At 46.8% G+C, this 20469-nt stretch overlaps 1 protein-coding gene across 2 annotated transcripts in view; it reads right to left on the bottom strand.

Annotated features, from left to right (window-relative positions):
- Nucleotides 1-20469, bottom strand: part of LOC124044295 (integrin alpha-V-like) — an 83410-nt gene that overhangs the window by 27307 nt on the left and 35634 nt on the right. For both annotated transcript variants that reach the window (XM_046363944.1, XM_046363943.1), the window contains exons 12-20: nucleotides 20097-20302; nucleotides 18828-19019; nucleotides 16974-17019; nucleotides 13177-13284; nucleotides 11754-11809; nucleotides 6576-6730; nucleotides 2136-2273; nucleotides 732-799; nucleotides 398-545 (exon numbers count right to left, since the gene is read on the bottom strand). In XM_046363944.1, coding sequence (XP_046219900.1) covers nucleotides 398-545; nucleotides 732-799; nucleotides 2136-2273; nucleotides 6576-6730; nucleotides 11754-11809; nucleotides 13177-13284; nucleotides 16974-17019; nucleotides 18828-19019; nucleotides 20097-20302 — 1117 coding nt within the window. The remainder of the gene's footprint in view (nucleotides 1-397; nucleotides 546-731; nucleotides 800-2135; nucleotides 2274-6575; nucleotides 6731-11753; nucleotides 11810-13176; nucleotides 13285-16973; nucleotides 17020-18827; nucleotides 19020-20096; nucleotides 20303-20469) is intronic.

Here is a 20469-nt window from a genome sequence, read left to right as displayed (position 1 = left end):
CAACCTACCCATACCATCACCATTACAGTTCATTAGAAGAGTTTCTACCTCACTGTTGGGTACAACCTACCCATACCATCACCATTACAGTTCATTAGAGGAGTTTCTACCTCACTGTTGGGTACAACCTACCCATACCATCACCATTACAGTTCATCAGTTCATTTCTACTGGATGTCATAAGGTGAACGCACCAATTTGTAAGTCGCCCTGGATAAGAGCGTCTGCTAAATGACTTAAATGTAAATGTAAATGTATTAGAGGAGTTTATACCTCACTGTTGGGTACAACCTACCCATACCATCACCATTACAGTTTATTAGAGGAGTTTATACCTCACTGTTGGGTACAACCTACCCATACCACCACCATTACAGTTCATTAGAGGAGTTTATACCTCACTGTTGCGTACGACCCCGGTGAAGTCGGCCTGGGGAGGAATGAAGACATGTAGCTCTGCCTCGTACGCCCCTTCTCCTCGGTTCTCCGCGGTCACCTCCAGGGTCAAGGGGTTATCGTCTCCAATGTAGATCTCCTTCTGGTCACTTGTGGTAAAAAAAAAACGACAATTCATGGAAAAAGATCTAGACTCAGTTTGAACAACGTCACTGTTTCCAGAACCACACTGTTCTGGCGATGATATGTTCCCTGTAACTAGGCCAGCACAGCTGGGCTTGGCTAGCTATGTTAGTCCTCATAGCCTTATATACTGAAGGAGGAGGACCACTCACCTCACTACAGACAGTCTGAGGTCTGGCTTGCAGATGTTGTCATCTCCACAGTCCAGTAGGATATGGGCCTGAAAAATATTGTCCCAAGTAGACAGTTTGTTTACCCCCCAAAAAAACTTGACCCATCCCTCACCACTCAACCAGAGGAGGAAGGGGAGGACCATCCTCCTCAGTGGATTTCATAAAATAGAGAAACATTTTTTTTAAAGTTATCCTTTTAAGATAAAACTATACTAAATATATTCACATCACCAAATAACTGATTTAAAACACAGTAGCGTCAACAGCACTCTGTTAGGTAGCACCATGGTGTAACCGGAGGACAGCTAGCTTCCATCCTCCTCTGGGTACATTGACTTCAATACAAAACCTAGAAGGCTCGTGGTTCACACCCCCTTCAATAGACTTACACAGTAATTATGACAACTTCCGGAGGACGTCCTCCAACCTTGAACTAACATGTTGTCCACCCAATCAAAGGATCAGAGAATGAATCTAGTACTGAAAGCATAAGTTACAGCTACAGCTAGCACTGCAGTGTATAGAATGTGGTGAGTAGTTGACTCAAAGTGAGAGAAAGACAATAGTTGAAGTTAAACAAAAAAAGAAAATAAACAAAATTAAGGAGATTCAGCAGAAAGAGAGCTATATTTCATTGTATTTTTCTTCTTAGTTTACCTTTCACTTCCTTAGCTAATGCAGCTAATTTAGCCTACTCAACAACCTGACTCAAACAGAGAGGAATGCTATTGACGTTAGCTAGCTAGCTGGCTAAGGCTATCCAACACAGGAAATCTTCTAAGTCAAGGTAAGCTTTTGGTTTTATTAATTTACCAGGCGATGTAACTGCTAAACTGCTTGCTGTACACTGTACTGAGTAATTGTACACACAGATTGGATTGTTTTACTAACACGTTAGCTATAACGTAAGCTGTGTAAAAGGTTAGCGGTTATGGTAAGAAGGTTTCGCTTGGAGGGGTGTTTGACCCTGGTCACAGACGGCTGTTGTGTCGTACACTAAAGTCCACAAGCCAAGGGAAAAGGTGAGAGGAGGAGAGAGCGAAGATGCGAGAAGGAATTCTACAACGAACAAAGTGACGACACTGTATGTGGCTGCTGAGAAAGCGAACTGTGCGGATGATCAGGGGTGTCCCAGATCCCATCCCGACGATTCTGTTGCGAAATGTTTATTTAAAAAACGGAAGCAAACGGAACAGAACGGGGAGGGACCTAGCTAAATTTGTCCAATAGGAACGTTGATTTAGTTGCAAAATTTAAAGTTTTGCAACGGTATTCCCTATATAGTGCACTACTTTAGACCAGGACTCATGGATCTGATTAAAAGTAGTGCACTATATAGGGCATAGGGTGCCATTTGGGACTAAGCCTTAGGTAAAGCGGTACCTGTTTGGAGATGTTGGTGGGCGTAGACTGGTCCAGGATAGGCAGTAGGCCGGTCTTATCTGCAGCCTGCTGGTAGTCCAGACTAAACTCCATGAACACAGAGATGGGAGTGATCTTATCCCGGAACTCAGAGTCGTCCTACAGAGCAGAGGGTTGTGGTTTAGTACCTAGTCATCCTACAGAGGGTTGTGGTTTAGTAACTAGTCATCCTACAGAGGGTTGTGGTTTAGTAACTAGTCATCCTACAGAGGGTTGTGGTTTAGTAACTAGTCATCCTGCAGAGCAGAGGGTTGTGGTTTAGTAACTAGTCATCCTACAGAGCAGAGGGTAGTGGTTTAGTAACTAGTCATCCTACAGAGGGTTGTGGTTTAGTAACTAGTCATCCTACAGAGGGTTGTGGTTTAGTAACTAGTCATCCTACAGGGCAGAGGGTTGCGGTTTAGTAACTAGTCATCCTACAGAGCAGAGGGTTGTGGTTTAGTAACTAGTCATCCTACAGAGGGTTGTGGTTTAGTAACTAGTCATCCTACAGAGGGTTGTGGTTTAGTAACTAGTCATCCTACAGAGGGTTGTGGTTTAGTAACTAGTCATCCTGCAGAGCAGAGGGTAGTGGTTTAGTAACTAGTCATCCTACAGAGGGTTGTGGTTTAGTAACTAGTCATCCTACAGAGGGTTGTGGTTTAGTAACTAGTCATCCTACAGAGGGTTGTGGTTTAGTAACTAGTCATCCTACAGAGCAGAGGGTTGTGGTTTAGTAACTAGTCATCCTACAGAGCAGAGGGTTGTGGTTTAGTAACTAGTCATCCTACAGAGCAGAGGGTTGTGGTTTAGTAACTAGTCATCCTACAGAGCAGAGGGTTGTGGTTTAGTAACTAGTCATCCTACAGAGCAGAGGGTTGTGGTTTAGTAACTAGTCATCCTACAGAGGGTTGTGGTTTAGTAACTAGTCATCCTACAGAGGGTTGTGGTTTAGTAACTAGTCATCCTACAGAGGGTTGTGGTTTAGTAACTAGTCATCCTGCAGAGCAGAGGGTAGTGGTTTAGTAACTAGTCATCCTACAGAGGGTTGTGGTTTAGTAACTAGTCATCCTACAGAGGGTTGTGGTTTAGTAACTAGTCATCCTACAGAGGGTTGTGGTTTAGTAACTAGTCATCCTACAGGGCAGAGGGTTGCGGTTTAGTAACTAGTCATCCTACAGAGGGTTGTGGTTTAGTAACTAGTCATCCTACAGAGGGTTGTGGTTTAGTAACTAGTCATCCTACAGAGGGTTGTGGTTTAGTAACTAGTCATCCTACAGGGCAGAGGGTTGCGGTTTAGTAACTAGTCATCCTACAGAGGGTTGTGGTTTAGTAACTAGTCATCCTACAGAGGGTTGTGGTTTAGTAACTAGTCATCCTACAGAGGGTTGTGGTTTAGTAACTAGTCATCCTACAGAGGGTTGTGGTTTAGTAACTAGTCATCCTACAGAGGGTTGTGGTTTAGTAACTAGTCATCCTACAGAGGGTTGTGGTTTAGTAACTAGTCATCCTACAGAGGGTTGTGGTTTAGTAACTAGTCATCCTACAGAGGGTTGTGGTTTAGTAACTAGTCATCCTACAGAGGGTTGTGGTTTAGTAACTAGTCATCCTACAGAGGGTTGTGGTTTAGTAACTAGTCATCCTACAGAGGGTTGTGGTTTAGTAACTAGTCATCCTACAGAGGGTTGTGGTTTAGTAACTAGTCATCCTACAGAGGGTGTGGTTTAGTAACTAGTCATCCTACAGAGGGTTGTGGTTTAGTAACTAGTCATCCTGCAGAGCAGAGGGTAGTGGTTTAGTAACTAGTCATCCTACAGAGCAGAGGGTAGTGGTTTAGTAACTAGTCATCCTGCAGAGCAGAGGGAGTGGTTTAGTAACTAGTCATCCTGCAGAGCAGAGGGTAGTGGTTTAGTAACTAGTCATCCTACAGAGGGTTGTGGTTTAGTAACTAGTCATCCTGCAGAGCACAGGGTTGTGGTTTAGTAACTAGTCATCCTACAGAGGGTTGTGGTTTAGTAACTAGTCATCCTGCAGAGCAGAGGGTTGTGGTTTAGTAACTAGTCATCCTACAGAGGGTTGTGGTTTAGTAACTAGTCATCCTACAGAGGGTTGCGGTTTAGTAACTAGTCATCCTACAGAGGGTTGTGGTTTAGTAACTAGTCATCCTACAGAGGGTTGCGGTTTAGTAACTAGTCATCCTACAGAGGGTTGTGGTTTAGTAACTAGTCATCCTACAGAGGGTTGTGGTTTAGTAACTAGTCATCCTACAGGGCAGAGGGTTGTGGTTTAGTAACTAGTCATCCTACAGAGGGTTGTGGTTTAGTAACTAGTCATCCTACAGAGGGTTGTGGTTTAGTAACTAGTCATCCTACAGAGGGTTGTGGTTTAGTAACTAGTCATCCTACAGAGGGTTGTGGTTTAGTAACTAGTCATCCTACAGAGGGTTGTGGTTTAGTAACTAGTCATCCTACAGAGCACAGGGTTGTGGTTTAGTAACTAGTCATCCTACAGAGGGTTGTGGTTTAGTAACTAGTCATCCTACAGAGGGTTGTGGTTTAGTACCTAGTCATCCTACAGAGGGTTGTGGTTTAGTAACTAGTCATCCTACAGAGGGTTGTGGTTTAGTAACTAGTCATCCTACAGAGGGTTGTGGTTTAGTAACTAGTCATCCTACAGAGGGTTGTGGTTTAGTAACTAGTCATCCTACAGAGGGTTGTGGTTTAGTAACTAGTCATCCTACAGAGGGTTGTGGTTTAGTAACTAGTCATCCTACAGAGGGTTGTGGTTTAGTAACTAGTCATCCTACAGAGGGTTGTGGTTTAGTAACTAGTCATCCTACAGAGGGTTGTGGTTTAGTAACTAGTCATCCTACAGAGGGTTGTGGTTTAGTAACTAGTCATCCTACAGAGGGTTGTGGTTTAGTAACTAGTCATCCTACAGGGCAGAGGGTTGTGGTTTAGTAACTAGTCATCCTACAGAGGGTAGTGGTTTAGTAACTAGTCATCCTACAGAGGGTAGTGGTTTAGTAACTAGTCATCCTGCAGAGGGTTGTGGTTTAGTAACTAGTCATCCTACAGAGGGTTGTGGTTTAGTAACTAGTCATCCTACAGAGGGTTGTGGTTTAGTAACTAGTCATCCTACAGAGGGTTGTGGTTTAGTAACTAGTCATCCTACAGAGGGTTGTGGTTTAGTAACTAGTCATCCTACAGAGGGTTGTGGTTTAGTACCTAGTCATCCTACAGAGGGTTGTGGTTTAGTACCTAGTCATCCTACAGAGGGTTGTGGTTTAGTAACTAGTCATCCTACAGAGGGTTGTGGTTTAGTAACTAGTCATCCTACAGAGGGTTGTGGTTTAGTAACTAGTCATCCTACAGAGGGTTGTGGTTTAGTAACTAGTCATCCTACAGAGGGTTGTGGTTTAGTAACTAGTCATCCTACAGAGGGTTGTGGTTTAGTAACTAGTCATCCTACAGAGGGTTGTGGTTTAGTAACTAGTCATCCTACAGAGGGTTGTGGTTTAGTAACTAGTCATCCTACAGAGGGTTGTGGTTTAGTAACTAGTCATCCTACAGAGGGTTGTGGTTTAGTAACTAGTCATCCTACAGAGGGTTGTGGTTTAGTAACTAGTCATCCTACAGAGGGTTGTGGTTTAGTAACTAGTCATCCTACAGGGCAGAGGGTTGCGGTTTAGTAACTAGTCATCCTACAGAGGGTTGTGGTTTAGTAACTAGTCATCCTACAGAGGGTTGTGGTTTAGTAACTAGTCATCCTACAGAGGGTTGCGGTTTAGTAACTAGTCATCCTACAGAGGGTTGTGGTTTAGTACCTAGTCATCCTACAGAGGGTTGTGGTTTAGTACCTAGTCATCCTACAGAGGGTTGTGGTTTAGTAACTAGTCATCCTACAGAGGGTTGTGGTTTAGTAACTAGTCATCCTACAGAGGGTTGCGGTTTAGTAACTAGTCATCCTACAGGGCAGAGGGTTGTGGTTTAGTAACTAGTCATCCTACAGAGGGTTGTGGTTTAGTAACTAGTCATCCTACAGAGGGTTGTGGTTTAGTAACTAGTCATCCTACAGAGGGTTGTGGTTTAGTACCTAGTCATCCTACAGAGGGTTGTGGTTTAGTAACTAGTCATCCTACAGAGGGTTGTGGTTTAGTACCTAGTCATCCTACAGAGGGTTGTGGTTTAGTAACTTCTACACATGGAAACGCTAGAGCAACAAGAATCCATAAACAAAAACACACTGCATACAGAATCAATGCCTAAAGTTCACAGGATGAAACTGTCTCCTAATTCCAAACCAATTCCTAGCCCCTACACACTTCTGGAGATCTGAAAAAAATTGGTATATTGTCCTATCCTCTCAGATCATATGAGGGGGTCTTGTTAAGGGATGGTCCATTTCCTTTGGACAACTCACTATGAGAAAGGCTTCTTGCTCCTCGCAGGCTGGTCCTCGGCCGTTGCTGACCGTCATGTTCTTGGTGTACCGGGATGTCTTGCCGTGGAGGAACAGAACTCTCTTTGTCGCCCCCTTGTGTTTGTGTTTGTCCAACACCAGGTCAACCTGGAACTCTGACAAGGACACAGACTGACTGACAATGAGGCCGGGACTAACTAGCTAACAGTCACTGAGCGATAGTTCAAACAGTCACTGAGCGATAGTTCAAACAGTCACTGAGCGATAGTTCAAACAGTCACTGAGCGATAGTTCAAACAGTCACCGAGCGATAGTTCAAACAGTCACCGAGCGATAGTTCAAACAGTCACCGAGCGATAGTTCTAACAGTCACCGAGCGATAGTTCTAACAGTCACCGAGCGATAGTTCTAACAGTCACCGAGCGATAGTTCTAACAGTCACCGAGCGATAGTTCTAACCGTCACGGAGCGATAGTTCTAACCGTCTCTGAGCGATAGTTCTAACAGTCACCGAGCGATAGTTCTAACAGTCACCGAGCGATAGTTCAAACAGTCTCTGAGCGATAGTTCTAACAGTCACTGAGCGAAAGTTCAAACAGTCTCTGAGCGAAAGTTCTAACAGTCACTGAGCGAAAGTTCTAACAGTCACTGAGCGATAGTTCTAACAGTCACTGAGCGAAAGTTCTAACCGTCACCGAGCGATAGTTCTAACAGTCACCGAGCGATAGTTCTAACCGTCACTGAGCGATAGTTCTAACCGTCACCGAGCGATAGTTCTAACAGTCACCGAGCGATAGTTCTAACAGTCACCGAGCGATAGTTCTAACCGTCACCGAGTGATAGTTCTAACCGTCACGGAGCGATAGTTCTAACAGTCACGGAGCGATAGTTCTAACCGTCACTGAGCGATAGTTCTAACAGTCACTGAGCGATAGTTCTGACAGTCACTGAGCGATAGTTCTAACAGTCACTGAGCGAAAGTTCTAACCGTCACCGAGCGATAGTTCTAACAGTCACCGAGCGATAGTTCTAACAGTCACTGAGCGATAGTTCTAACCGTCACGGAGCGATAGTTCTAACAGTCACTGAGCGATAGTTCTAACAGTCACTGAGCGATAGTTCTGACAGTCACTGAGCGATAGTTCTAACAGTAATGGCACCAGTTGTGATATGAGCAATGCTTTCAGGGGAAAATCACTCATTTCCAAAAAGACACACATCATGTCCAGATAAGACGAACAGATGGCACAGAGTTTACATCTCCACTTTAGACCTGCTGTAGGTTCCTTATCGAGAACTCTCCTTTTTCTGACCACAAAAACACAGCTATTTGATCCTCTTGCTTCGTACAGTAGCTATGAGAACAAGAAGACGTTTCTAGTTTCCTGCAACAGTAGCTAATAGAATATACGGTTCTAGTTTCCTGCAACACTACCCATTTGATGGGAGTCGGGGGGACATGAGCAGAAGTTCAAAGGCCTCTCGAGAAATAATGAATTGGGAGCGTCGTCTGTGGTCTCCCATGCAGCGCTGGGTCCTACTCATTAGAAAAAAGAAAAAAAAACTCAACTGAAACAGGAATGGGGCTATCTGAACTTGTCCAATAAGAAATGTAAGTTTTCATTTCTGTTGCAAAGCGTTTTGCTACAGTGTGCCCTAATGAACACGGCCCAGAGTCTGGGAGCCATTACACACACAGAGACAAAGACAGACAGACAGAGCGTGTTGCCATGTAACTGATGCAAAGCCAGATGGAGGCTTTTAAAAACCTTACACCACACAGCAGGCTGTCCTACTGGGAACGGAGCTGAGCTCACACTTACTAGCCTGAAGCTGTACTCTTAACAGGCTGGGTAACAGACTTAGTCCAGCCAGACAGGATGTCTTTATACAGAGACAAGAGGTGAGCCGTGGTTCTGTTGCCACCGTTATGCGTCCCAAATGGCACACTGTTCTCTTTATAGTGCACTACTTTTAACCAGGGTCCATAGGGCTCAGGTCAAAAGGTAGTGCACTACTTTTAACCAGGGTCCATAGGGCTCAGGTCAAAAGGTAGTGCACTACTTTTAACCAGGGTCCATAGGGCTCAGGTCAAAAGGTAGTGCACTACTTTTAACCAGGGTCCATAGGGCTCAGGTCAAAAGGTAGTGCACTACTTTTAACCAGGGTCCACAGGGCTCAGGTCAAAAGGTAGTGAACTACTTTTAACCAGGGTCCATAGGGCTCAGGTCAAAAGGTAGTGCACTACTTTTAACCAGGGTCCATAGGGCTCAGGTCAAAAGGTAGTGCACTACTTTTAACCAGGGTCCATAGGGCTCAGGTCAAAAGGTAGTGCACTACTTTTAACCAGGGTCCATAGGGCTCAGGTCAAAAGGTAGTGCACTACTTTTAACCAGGGTCCATAGGGCTCAGGTCAAAAGGTAGTGCACTACTTTTAACCAGGGTCCATAGGGCTCAGGTCAAAAGGTAGTGCACTACTTTTAACCAGGGTCCACAGGGCTCAGGTCAAAAGGTAGTGAACTACTTTTAACCAGGGTCCATAGGGCTCAGGTCAAAAGGTAGTGCACTACTTTTAACCAGGGTCCATAGGGCTCAGGTCAAAGGTAGTGCACTACTTTTAACCAGGGTCCATAGGGCTCAGGTCAAAAGGTAGTGCACTACTTTTAACCAGGGTCCATAGGGCTCAGGTCAAAAGGTAGTGCACTACTTTTAACCAGGGTCCATAGGGCTCAGGTCAAAAGGTAGTGCGCTACTTTTAACCAGGGTCCATAGGGCTCAGGTCAAAAGGTAGTGCGCTACTTTTAACCAGGGTCCATAGGGCTCAGGTCAAAAGGTAGTGCGCTACTTTTAACCAGGGTCCATAGGGCTCAGGTCAAAAGGTAGTGCGCTACTTTTAACCAGGGTCCATAGGGCTCAGGTCAAAAGGTAGTGCGCTACTTTTAACCAGGGTCCATAGGGCTCAGGTCAAAGGTAGTGTCCGCTACTTTTAACCAGGGTCCATAGGGCTCAGGTCAAAAGGTAGTGCGCTACTTTTAACCAGGTTCCATAGGGCTCAGGTCAAAAGGTAGTGCACTACTTTTAACCAGGGTCCATAGGGCTCAGGTCAAAAGGTAGTGCACTACTTTTAACCAGGGTCCATAGGGCTCAGGTCAAAGGTAGTGCACTACTTTTAACCAGGGTCCATAGGGCTCAGGTCAAAAGGTAGTGCACTACTTTTAACCAGGGTCCATAGGGCTCAGGTCAAAAGGTAGTGCACTACTTTTAACCAGGGTCCATAGGGCTCAGGTCAAAAGGTAGTGCGCTACTTTTAACCAGGGTCCATAGGGCTCAGGTCAAAAGGTAGTGCGCTACTTTTAACCAGGGTCCATAGGGCTCAGGTCAAAAGGTAGTGCGCTACTTTTAACCAGGGTCCATAGGGCTCAGGTCAAAGGTAGTGCGCTACTTTTAACCAGGGTCCATAGGGCTCAGGTCAAAAGGTAGTGCGCTACTTTTAACCAGGGTCCATAGGGCTCAGGTCAAAAGGTAGTGCGCTACTTTTAACCAGGGTCCATAGGGCTCAGGTCAAAAGGTAGTGCACTACTTTTAACCAGGGTCCATAGGGCTCAGGTCAAAGGTAGTGCACTACTTTTAACCAGGGTCCATAGGGCTCAGGTCAAAAGGTAGTGCACTACTTTTAACCAGGTTCCATAGGGCTCAGGTCAAAAGGTAGTGCACTACTTTTAACCAGGGTCCATAGGGCTCAGGTCAAAAGGTAGTGCACTACTTTTAACCAGGGTCCATAGGGCTCAGGTCAAAAGGTAGTGCACTACTTTTAACCAGGGTCCATAGGGCTCAGGTCAAAAGGTAGTGCACTACTTTTAACCAGGGTCCATAGGGCTCAGGTCAAAAGGTAGTGCACTACTTTTAACCAGGGTCCATAGGGCTCAGGTCAAAAGGTAGTGCACTACTTTTAACCAGGGTCCATAGGGCTCAGGTCAAAAGGTAGTGCACTACTTTTAACCAGGGTCCATAGGGCTCAGGTCAAAAGGTAGTGCGCTACTTTTAACCAGGGTCCATAGGGCTCAGGTCAAAAGGTAGTGCGCTACTTTTAACCAGGGTCCATAGGGCTCAGGTCAAAAGGTAGTGCGCTACTTTTAACCAGGGTCCATAGGGCTCAGGTCAAAAGGTAGTGCGCTACTTTTAACCAGGGTCCATAGGGCTCAGGTCAAAAGGTAGTGCGCTACTTTTAACCAGGTTCCATAGGGCTCAGGTCAAAAGGTAGTGCACTACTTTTAACCAGGGTCCATAGGGCTCAGGTCAAAAGGTAGTGCACTACTTTTAACCAGGGTCCATAGGGCTCAGGTCAAAAGGTAGTGCACTACTTTTAACCAGGTTCCATAGGGCTCAGGTCAAAAGGTAGTGCACTACTTTTAACCAGGGTCCATAGGGCTCAGGTCAAAAGGTAGTGCACTACTTTTAACCAGGGTCCATAGGGCTCAGGTCAAAAGGTAGTGCACTACTTTTAACCAGGGTCCATAGGGCTCAGGTCAAAAGGTAGTGCGCTACTTTTAACCAGGTTCCATAGGGCTCAGGTCAAAAGGTAGTGCACTACTTTTAACCAGGGTCCATAGGGCTCAGGTCAAAAGGTAGTGCACTACTTTTAACCAGGGTCCATAGGGCTCAGGTCAAAAGGTAGTGCACTACTTTTAACCAGGTTCCATAGGGCTCAGGTCAAAAGGTAGTGCACTACTTTTAACCAGGGTCCATAGGGCTCAGGTCAAAAGGTAGTGCACTACTTTTAACCAGGGTCCATAGGGCTCAGGTCAAAAGGTAGTGCGCTACTTTTAACCAGGGTCCATAGGGCTCAGGTCAAAAGGTAGTGCACTACTTTTAACCAGGGTCCATAGGGCTCAGGTCAAAAGGTAGTGCACTACTTTTAACCAGGGTCCATAGGGCTCAGGTCAAAAGGTAGTGCACTATGTAGGGAATTAGGGTGGCATTTGGGATGCATCGCTGTTTCAGAGAAATAGAGGGAGAGACGGATAGGTGCGTTTTTTGTGACCGTAAAGGAGAGTTCTCTGTAAGTACAGCTGGAGGACAACTAGACAACTTAGTCTAGAGTGGCGTTTGTTGCGTAGCAGAGAGCCCCCGTCGGGATCCAATGTAGTGTAAAGAAATAGATGTCCTTCAGATACTCACTCAGTGAGGCTGGGGCGCTTCTCCCACTCGCCTTCACACAGTACTTCACTTTGAAACTGAGGGGAGACACAATAAATAAATCGCCATGTACTCACATCTCATAGACACAACTGAAAACAATTGAAATCCAACTCTAAAAGCACTAATAGAGTTCCCTACGGGCCACAGAGTTCTCTGCGGGCCACAGTGTTCTCTATGGGTCACAGTGTTCTCTATGGGTCACAGTGTTCTCTACGGGCCACAGTGTTCTCTACGGGCCACAGTGTTCTCTACGGGCCACAGAGTTCTCTGCGGGCCACAGAGTTCTCTGCGGGCCACAGAGTTCTCTGCGGGCCACAGAGTTCTCTGCGGGCCACAGAGTTCTCTGCGGGCCACAGAGTTCTCTACGGGCCACAGAGTTCTCTACGGGCCACAGTGTTCTCTACGGTTCTCAAGACAAGCATACAGCACCACATGGTAGATACTAGCTAAACATGTTGCATGGTCTTATGTCAGCTCTGTTTGTCTGTACAGTTTAAACATGAGGTTACCAGACAGGAAGTCTGTGTGTACAGTTTAAACATGGGGTTACCAGACAGGAAGTCTTTCTGTACAGTTTAAACATGAGGTTACCAGACAGGAAGTTTGTGTGTGTTACAAACAGCACAAAGGGAGAACAAGAGTATGCCATATTAACATATAGTTCTTCTCAAACAAAGGCTTGCAAGTGTAACTTGCTAATACACTGTGTGGACTGTGTAGCCAATGAAGACCCACCCCCACCCCCCCAACCTGTGTAGCCAATGAAGACCCACCCCCACCCCCCAACCTGTGTAGCCAATGAAGACCCACCCCCACCCCCCAACCTGTGTAGCCAATGAAGACCCACCCCCACCCCCCAACCTGTGTAGCCAATGAAGACCCACCCCCACCCCCAACCTGTGTAGCCAATGAAGACCCACCCCCAACCTGTGTAGCCAATGAAGACCCACCCCCAACCTGTGTAGCCAATGAAGACCCACCCCCAACCTGTGTAGCCAATGAAGACCCACCCCCAACCTGTGTAGCCAATGAAGACCCACCCCCAACCTGTGTAGCCAACCTGTGAGCCAATGAAGACCCACCCCCAACCTGTGTAGCCAATGAAGACCCACCCCCAACCTGTGTAGCCAATGAAGACCCACCCCCAACCTGTGTAGCCAATGAAGACCCACCCCCAACCTGTGTAGCCAATGAAGACCCACCCCCACCCCCCAACCTGTGTAGCCAATGAAGACCCACCCCCAACCTGTGTAGCCAATGAAGACCCACCCCCAACCTGTGTAGCCAATGAAGACCCACCCCCAACCTGTGTAGCCAATGAAGACCCACCCCCAACCAATGCATCGCACAGAGACATTCATATTTTCTCTCATAAGAAAGGGGAAATCTGTGTGTCGCGCACCAGGACACCGGTGTGTCATGGTCAAGCAGTTTGCAGTTCCTATCCTGTGGGTTGAGGATCTGAGGGCTGATGTCCAGGGTGGCGTTAACACTGATGACCGGCCGGGCCCTGGGGATCAAAGGTCAGAGGTCAGACCATAAACAATAGCGGTGAGCATCCATGAACCCTGCGGCCCAAACCTTTTCCCTTTATAGAGCACTATGTGTAACGAATAGGGTGTGTGGTAAGTCTGAAGCTATAGCTACCGTGTCCCCTCTGTCCCCTGAAATGGCACACTATTCCCTTTATAGAGCACTATGTGTAACGAATAGGGTGTGTGGTAAGTCTGAAGCTATAGCTACCGTGTCCCCTCTGTCCCCTGAAATGGCACACTATTCCCTTTATAGAGCACTATGTGTAACGAATAGGGTGTGTGGTAAGTCTGAAGCTATAGCTACCGTGTCCCCTCTGTCCCCTGAAATGGCACACTATTCCCTTTATAGAGCACTATGTGTAACGAATAGGGTGTGTGGTAAGTCTGAAGCTATAGCTACCGTGTCCCCTCTGTCCCCTGAAATGGCACACTATTCCCTTTATAGAGCACTATGTGTAACGAATAGGGTGTGTGGTAAGTCTGAAGCTATAGCTACCGTGTCCCCTCTGTCCCCTGAAATGGCACACTATTCCCTTTATAGAGCACTATGTGTAACGAATAGGGTGTGTGGTAAGTCTGAAGCTATAGCTACCGTGTCCCCTCTGTCCCTGAAATGGCACACTATTCCCTTTATAGAGCACTATGTGTAACGAATAGGGTGTGTGGTAAGTCTGAAGCTATAGCTACCGTGTCCCCTCTGTCCCCTGAAATGGCACACTATTCCCTTTATAGAGCACTATGTGTAACGAATAGGGTGTGTGGTAAGTCTGAAGCTATAGCTACCGTGTCCCCTCTGTCCCCTGAAATGGCACACTATTCCCTTTATAGAGCACTATGTGTAACGAATAGGGTGTGTGGTAAGTCTGAAGCTATAGCTACCGTGTCCCCTCTGTCCCCTGAAATGGCACACTATTCCCTTTATAGAGCACTATGTGTAACGAATAGGTGTGTGGTAAGTCTGAAGCTATAGCTACCGTGTCCCCTCTGTCCCCTGAAATGGCACACTATTCCCTTTATAGAGCACTATGTGTAAGAATAGGGTGTGTGGTAAGTCTGAAGCTATAGCTACCGTGTCCCCTCTGTCCCTGAAATGGCACACTATTCCCTTTATAGAGCACTATGGTAACGAATAGGGTGTGTGGTAAGTCTGAAGCTATAGCTACCGTGTCCCCTCTGTCCCCTGAAATGGCACACTATTCCCTTTATAGAGCACTATGTGTAAGCTCAATAGGGTGTGTGGTAAGTCTGAAGCTATAGCTGACAGCTCGTGTCCCCTCTGTCCCCTGAAATGGCACACTATTCCCTTTATAGAGCACTATGTGTGAATAGGGTGTGATCTGAAGTAAGTCCTGAAGCACACTATTCCCTATAGCTCACTACCGTGTCCCCTCTGTCCCCTGAAATGGCACACTATTCCCTTTATAGAGCACTATGTGTGAATAGGGTGTGTGGTAAGTCTGAAGCTATAGCTACCGTGTCCCCTCTGTCCCCTGAAATGGCACACTATTCCCTTTATAGAGCACTATGTGTAACGAATAGGGTGTGTGGTAAGTCTGAAGCTATAGCTACCGTGTCCCCTCTGTCCCCTGAAATGGCACACTATTCCCTTTATAGAGCACTATGCTCGAATAGGGTGTGTGGTAAGTCTGAAGCAGCTACCGTGTCCCCTCTGTCTGACAACCAGCCCTGAAATGGCACATCTATTCCCTTTATAGAGCACTATGTGCTCGAATAGGGTGTGTGGTAAGTCTGAAGCTATAGCTACCGTGTCCCCTCTGTCCCCTGAAATGGCACACTATTCCCTTTATAGAGCACTAGTGTCGAATAGGGTGTGTGGTAAGTCTGAAGCTATAGCTACCGTGTCCCCTCTGTCCCTGAAATGGCACACTATTCCCTTTATAGAGCACTATGTGTAAGAATAGGGTGTGTGGTAAGTCTGAAGCTATAGCTACCGTGTCCCCTCTGTCCCTGAAATGGCACACTATTCCCTTTATAGAGCACTATGTGTAACGAATAGGGTGTGTGGTAAGTCTGAAGCTATAGCTACCGTGTCCCCTCTGTCCCCTGAAATGGCACACTATTCCCTTTATAGAGCACTATGTGTAACGAATAGGGTGTGTGGTAAGTCTGAAGCTATTGTCCCCTCTGTCCCCTGAAATGGCACACTATTCCCTTTATAGAGCACTATGTGTGAATAGGGTGTGTGGTAAGTCTCTATAGCTAACCGTGTCCCCTCTGTCCCTGAAATGGCACACTATTCCCTTTATAGAGCACTATGTAAACAATAGGGTGTGTTCTGAAGCTATAGCTACCGTGTCCCCTCTGTCCCCTGAAATGGCACACTATTCCCTTTAGCATTCATATAAACGAATAGGGTGTGTGGTTCTGAAGCTATATTCCGTGTCCCCTCCCCTGAAATGGCACACTATTCCCTTTATAGATTCATATAAACCAATGGGTGTGTGGTAAGTCTGAAGCTATAGCCATGTGGGTCCCCTCTGTCCCTAAACACACTATTCCTTTATAGAGCACTATGTGTAAACGAATAGGGTGTGTGGTAAGTCTGAAGCTATAAACCGTGTCCCCTCTGTCCCCTGAAATGGCACACTATTCCTTTATAGAGCATTCATATAAACGAATAGGGTGTGTGGTAAGTTCATATAACCATGTCCCCTCTGTCCCTGAAATGGCACACTATTCCTTTATAGTGCACTACTTTAGACCAGGGTCCATAGGGCTCAGGGAATAGGGTGCAATTTGGGACACATGTTGAGACTAAGTTCGAAAGGTGCTGCTGTCTTCTTTCCTTTTTTTTATGGAAGACTTCATATAAAAGGGGAGATCTAGGAGATCTATCCTGACAGCCAGGGGAGATCTATCCTAAACAGCTCACATGGGGAGATCTATCCTGACAGACAGGGGGAGATCTATCCTGACAGCTCACAGGGGAGATCTATCCTGACAGCTCACAGGGGGAGATCTATCCTGACAGCTCACAGGGGGAGATCTATCCTGACAGCCAGCTCACAGGGGGAGATCTATCCTGACAGCCATGAGGGTTCCTTTAGCTCACAGGGGGAGATCTATCCTGACAGCCAGCTGGGGGGAGATCTATCCTTACAGCCAGCTCACAGGGGAGATCTTCCTGACAGCCATATAAAGATCATCCTGACAGCCAGTTCACAGGGGGAGATCATCCTGACAACACAGGGGGAGATCTATCCTGACAGCCAGCTCACAGGGGGAGATCCATCCTGACAGCCAGCTCACAGGGGAGATCTATCCTGACAGCCAGCTGGGGAGATCTATCCTGACAGCCAGCTTCAGGGGAAGATCTATCCTGACAACCAGCCAGCTCACAACCTGATAGATTCATATAAACCATGTGGGTTCCTTTAGATTCATATAAACCATGTGGGTTCCTTTAGATTCATATAAACCATGTGGGTTCCTTTAGATTCATATAAACCATGTGGGTTCCTTTAGATTCATATAAACCATGTGGGTTCCTTTAGATTCATATAAACCATGTGGGTTCCTTTAGATTCATATAAACCATGTGGGTTCCTTTAGATTCATATAAACCACGTGGGTTCCTTTAGATTCATATAAACCTATATATATACACACCTACATATAAAATAAATGAAAGAAGCCACTGTACCTGTATAGAACAGCTTTGTCTGCACCAAATACACCCACTATTAAGTCTGTGGTGGAGAGAGAGAGAGGGGAGAGAGAGAGAGGGGAGAGAGACAGAGGGGAGAGAGACAGAGGGGAGAGAGACAGAGGGGAGAGAGACAGAGAGGGAGAGAGACAGAGAGGGAGAGACAGAGAGGGGAGAGAGACAGAGAGGGAGAGAGAGACAGAGGGGGGTGGGAAAAAGAGAGATGGGGAGAAAAGGGGGAGAGAGAGAGGGGAGAGAGGGAGAGAGAGAGAGGGGAGAGAGAGGGGAGAGAGAGAGACAGAGGGGAGAGGAGAGAGGGAGAGAGACAGAGAGGAGAGACAGAGAGGGAGAGGGAGAGAGACAGAGAGGGGAGAGAGACAGAGAGGGGAGAGAGACAGAGGGGGAGAGAGACAGAGAGGGGAGAGAGACAGAGAGGGAGAGAGACAGAGAGGGGAGAGAGACAGAGAGGGGAGAGAGACAGAGAGGGGGGTGGGAAAAAGAGAGATGGGGAGAAAAGGGGGAGAGAGAGAGGGGAGAGAGAGAGAGGGGAGAGAGGGGAGAGAGAGAGGGGAGAGAGGGGAGAGGAGAGAGACAGAGGGAGAGGAGAGAGGGGAGAGAGACAGAGAGGAGAGACAGAGAGGGAGAGGAGAGAGGAGAGGGAGAGAGACAGAGGGGGAGAGAGACAGAGAGGGGAGAGAGACAGAGAGGGGAGAGAGACAGAGAGGGGAGAGAGACAGAGAGGGGAGAGAGACAGAGAGGGGAGAGAGACAGAGAGGGGAGAGAGACAGAGAGGGAGAGAGACAGAGACAGAGAGACAAATGGGAGAGAGACAGAGGCTTACTAAAACAGAGATGGGGAGATCAAATCCTTTATGTTTCAGGGGAGAGAGAGAGAGGGAGAGAGAGAGAGGGAGAGAGAGAGAGGGGACAAAGAGGGGAAGGAGAGAGGGAGAGACAGACTCCCTAAGAGAGACAGAGAGGGAGAGAGACTCCCTAGACAACACCTGGGGATCCAGACAGAGAGGGAAAGACAGAGAGGGATCTAGACAGTAGGGGAGAAACTAGAGGGGGTAAAAAGAGAGATGGGGAAAACCTGGGTAGAGAGAGAGGATCAAACTACCTGGGGAGAGGATTCTAGGTATCAAGAGAGGGAGGGTAGAGAGGGAGAGGATCAAAGAGACCTGGGATCCAGAGAGACAAGACCTGGGATCCATTCGGAGAGAGACAAAGGAGAGAGGGGAGAGAGACAAAGGGGACCTGGGATCCAGACAGAGAGGGGAGAGGACCTGGGATCCAGGGGGAGATCAAAGGGAGAGGGTATCCAGAGAGATGGGGAAACTACCTGGGTAGAGAGAGAGATCAGACAGAGAGAGATCAAACTGGAGAGCAGAGAGAGGAGAGCAGAGAGGGCGAGCAAGACAGTAGAGAGAAAAATGTCAGTGTCAAACTACCAGCAGGCTTACTAAGCAACAAACTACCTGTAATCAAATCCTTTATGTTTCAAACTACCTTTTTGCCAAGTAAGAGCCAAATCTGTATCCATTCAGTCACCACAAACCCAGGAAAATTCTAGCAGAGCTTAACTCCCTAACACCTTTCAACAACACTCATACCTCCCCTAACAACACCTGGGTATCCATTCTAGTATCAAACTACCTGGGTATCCAATCTAGTATCAAACTACCTGGGTATCTATTCTAGTATCAAACTACCTGGGTATCTATTCTAGTATCAAACTACCTGGGTATCTATTCTAGTATCAAACTACCTGGGTATCCAATCTAGTATCAAACTACCTGGGTATCCATTCTAGTATCAAACTACCTGGGTATCCATTCTAGTATCAAACTACCTGGGTATCCATTCTGGTCAATATCGGTGGCTCCGTGCAGGGAGTATCCAAAGCTGGGGGGCATGTAAGAGGAGGCCCACCTCCCCACTAGCACCTGAGAAGGCACTGGGTCAGGCCCTGCAGCCCTCCCATTGTGGATGTACACTAGGCCCCTGTGCTTCGGCCCGCCGTAGGGTGCAGCTATGGCAACGTCTGGAACAGAGAAACATTAAAGGAAGTTCACTAATGGTGGTTTGGCCTTTGTCTTCAAACCAGGGAATCTCCCCGAGTTGGCCTCATACATACCGTTGAGACCTCATACATACATACCGGTGAGGCCTCATACATACATACCGTTGAGGCCTCATACATACATACCGCTGAGGCCTCATACATACATACCGCTGAGACCTCATACATACATACCGTTGAGACCTCATACATACATACCGTTGAGGCCTCATACATACATACCGTTGAGGCCTCATACATACATACCGTTGAGGCCTCATACATACATACCGTTGAGGCCTCATACATACATACCGCTGAGGCCTCATACATACATACCGCTGAGACCTCATACATACATACCGCTGAGACCTCATACATACATACCGTTGAGGCCTCATACATACATACCGTTGAGGCCTCATACATACATACCGTTGAGGCCTCATACATACATACCGTTGAGGCCTCATACATACATACCGTTGAGGCCTCATACATACATACCGTTGAGGCCTCATACATACATACCGTTGAGCCCTCATACATACATACCGTTGAGCCCTCATACATACATACATACATACATACATACATACATACATACATACATACATACATACATACATACATACATACATACATACATACATACATACATACATACATACATACATACATACATACATACATACATACATACATACCGTTGAGGCCTCATACATACATACATCCATACATACTGTTGAGACCTCATACATACATACTGTTGAGACCTCATACATACATACTGTTGAGGCCTCATACATACATACCGTTAAGACCTCATAGAAACATACCGTTGAGACCTCATACATACCGTTGAGACCTCATACATACCGTTGAGACCTCATACATACCGTTGAGACCTCATACATACCGTTGAGGCCTCATACATACATACCGTTGAGACCTCATACATACATACCGTTGAGACCTCATACATACATACCGTTGAGACCTCATACATACATACCGTTGTGACCTCATACATACCGTTGTGACCTCATACATACATACCGTTGAAGCCATCCATATCCAGGTCCCCCAGTGTGGCGATAGAACTGCCGAAGCGTGAGTAGATCTCTGTCCCACTCAGTGTGATGGGTGTGTGGAAGGAGAAGCCTCCCTTCCCCAGGAACACAGACACCTGGCCCACCTCCCTCAGCTTCCCATCACTACCGCGGTCCATGAACAGAGGGGCCCCTACAAACAGATCCACCAGCCTGAGGAGAGACAGAGACATGATTAGAGTTTACACTAACAGAAGACAAACTTCCAATAGTGGACCACTAATTCATGGTAAAAAGGCACTGCATCTCAGTGCTTGAGGCGTCACTAAAGACACCCTAAAGACACCCTAAAAACACCCTAAAGACACCCTAAAGACACC

This window comes from Oncorhynchus gorbuscha, linkage group LG09, assembly GCF_021184085.1.
Source record: "Oncorhynchus gorbuscha isolate QuinsamMale2020 ecotype Even-year linkage group LG09, OgorEven_v1.0, whole genome shotgun sequence".
In the NCBI taxonomy this organism is placed as follows: Eukaryota; Metazoa; Chordata; class Actinopteri; order Salmoniformes; family Salmonidae; genus Oncorhynchus; species Oncorhynchus gorbuscha.
This window is presented reverse-complemented; position numbering and strand designations above follow the sequence as displayed.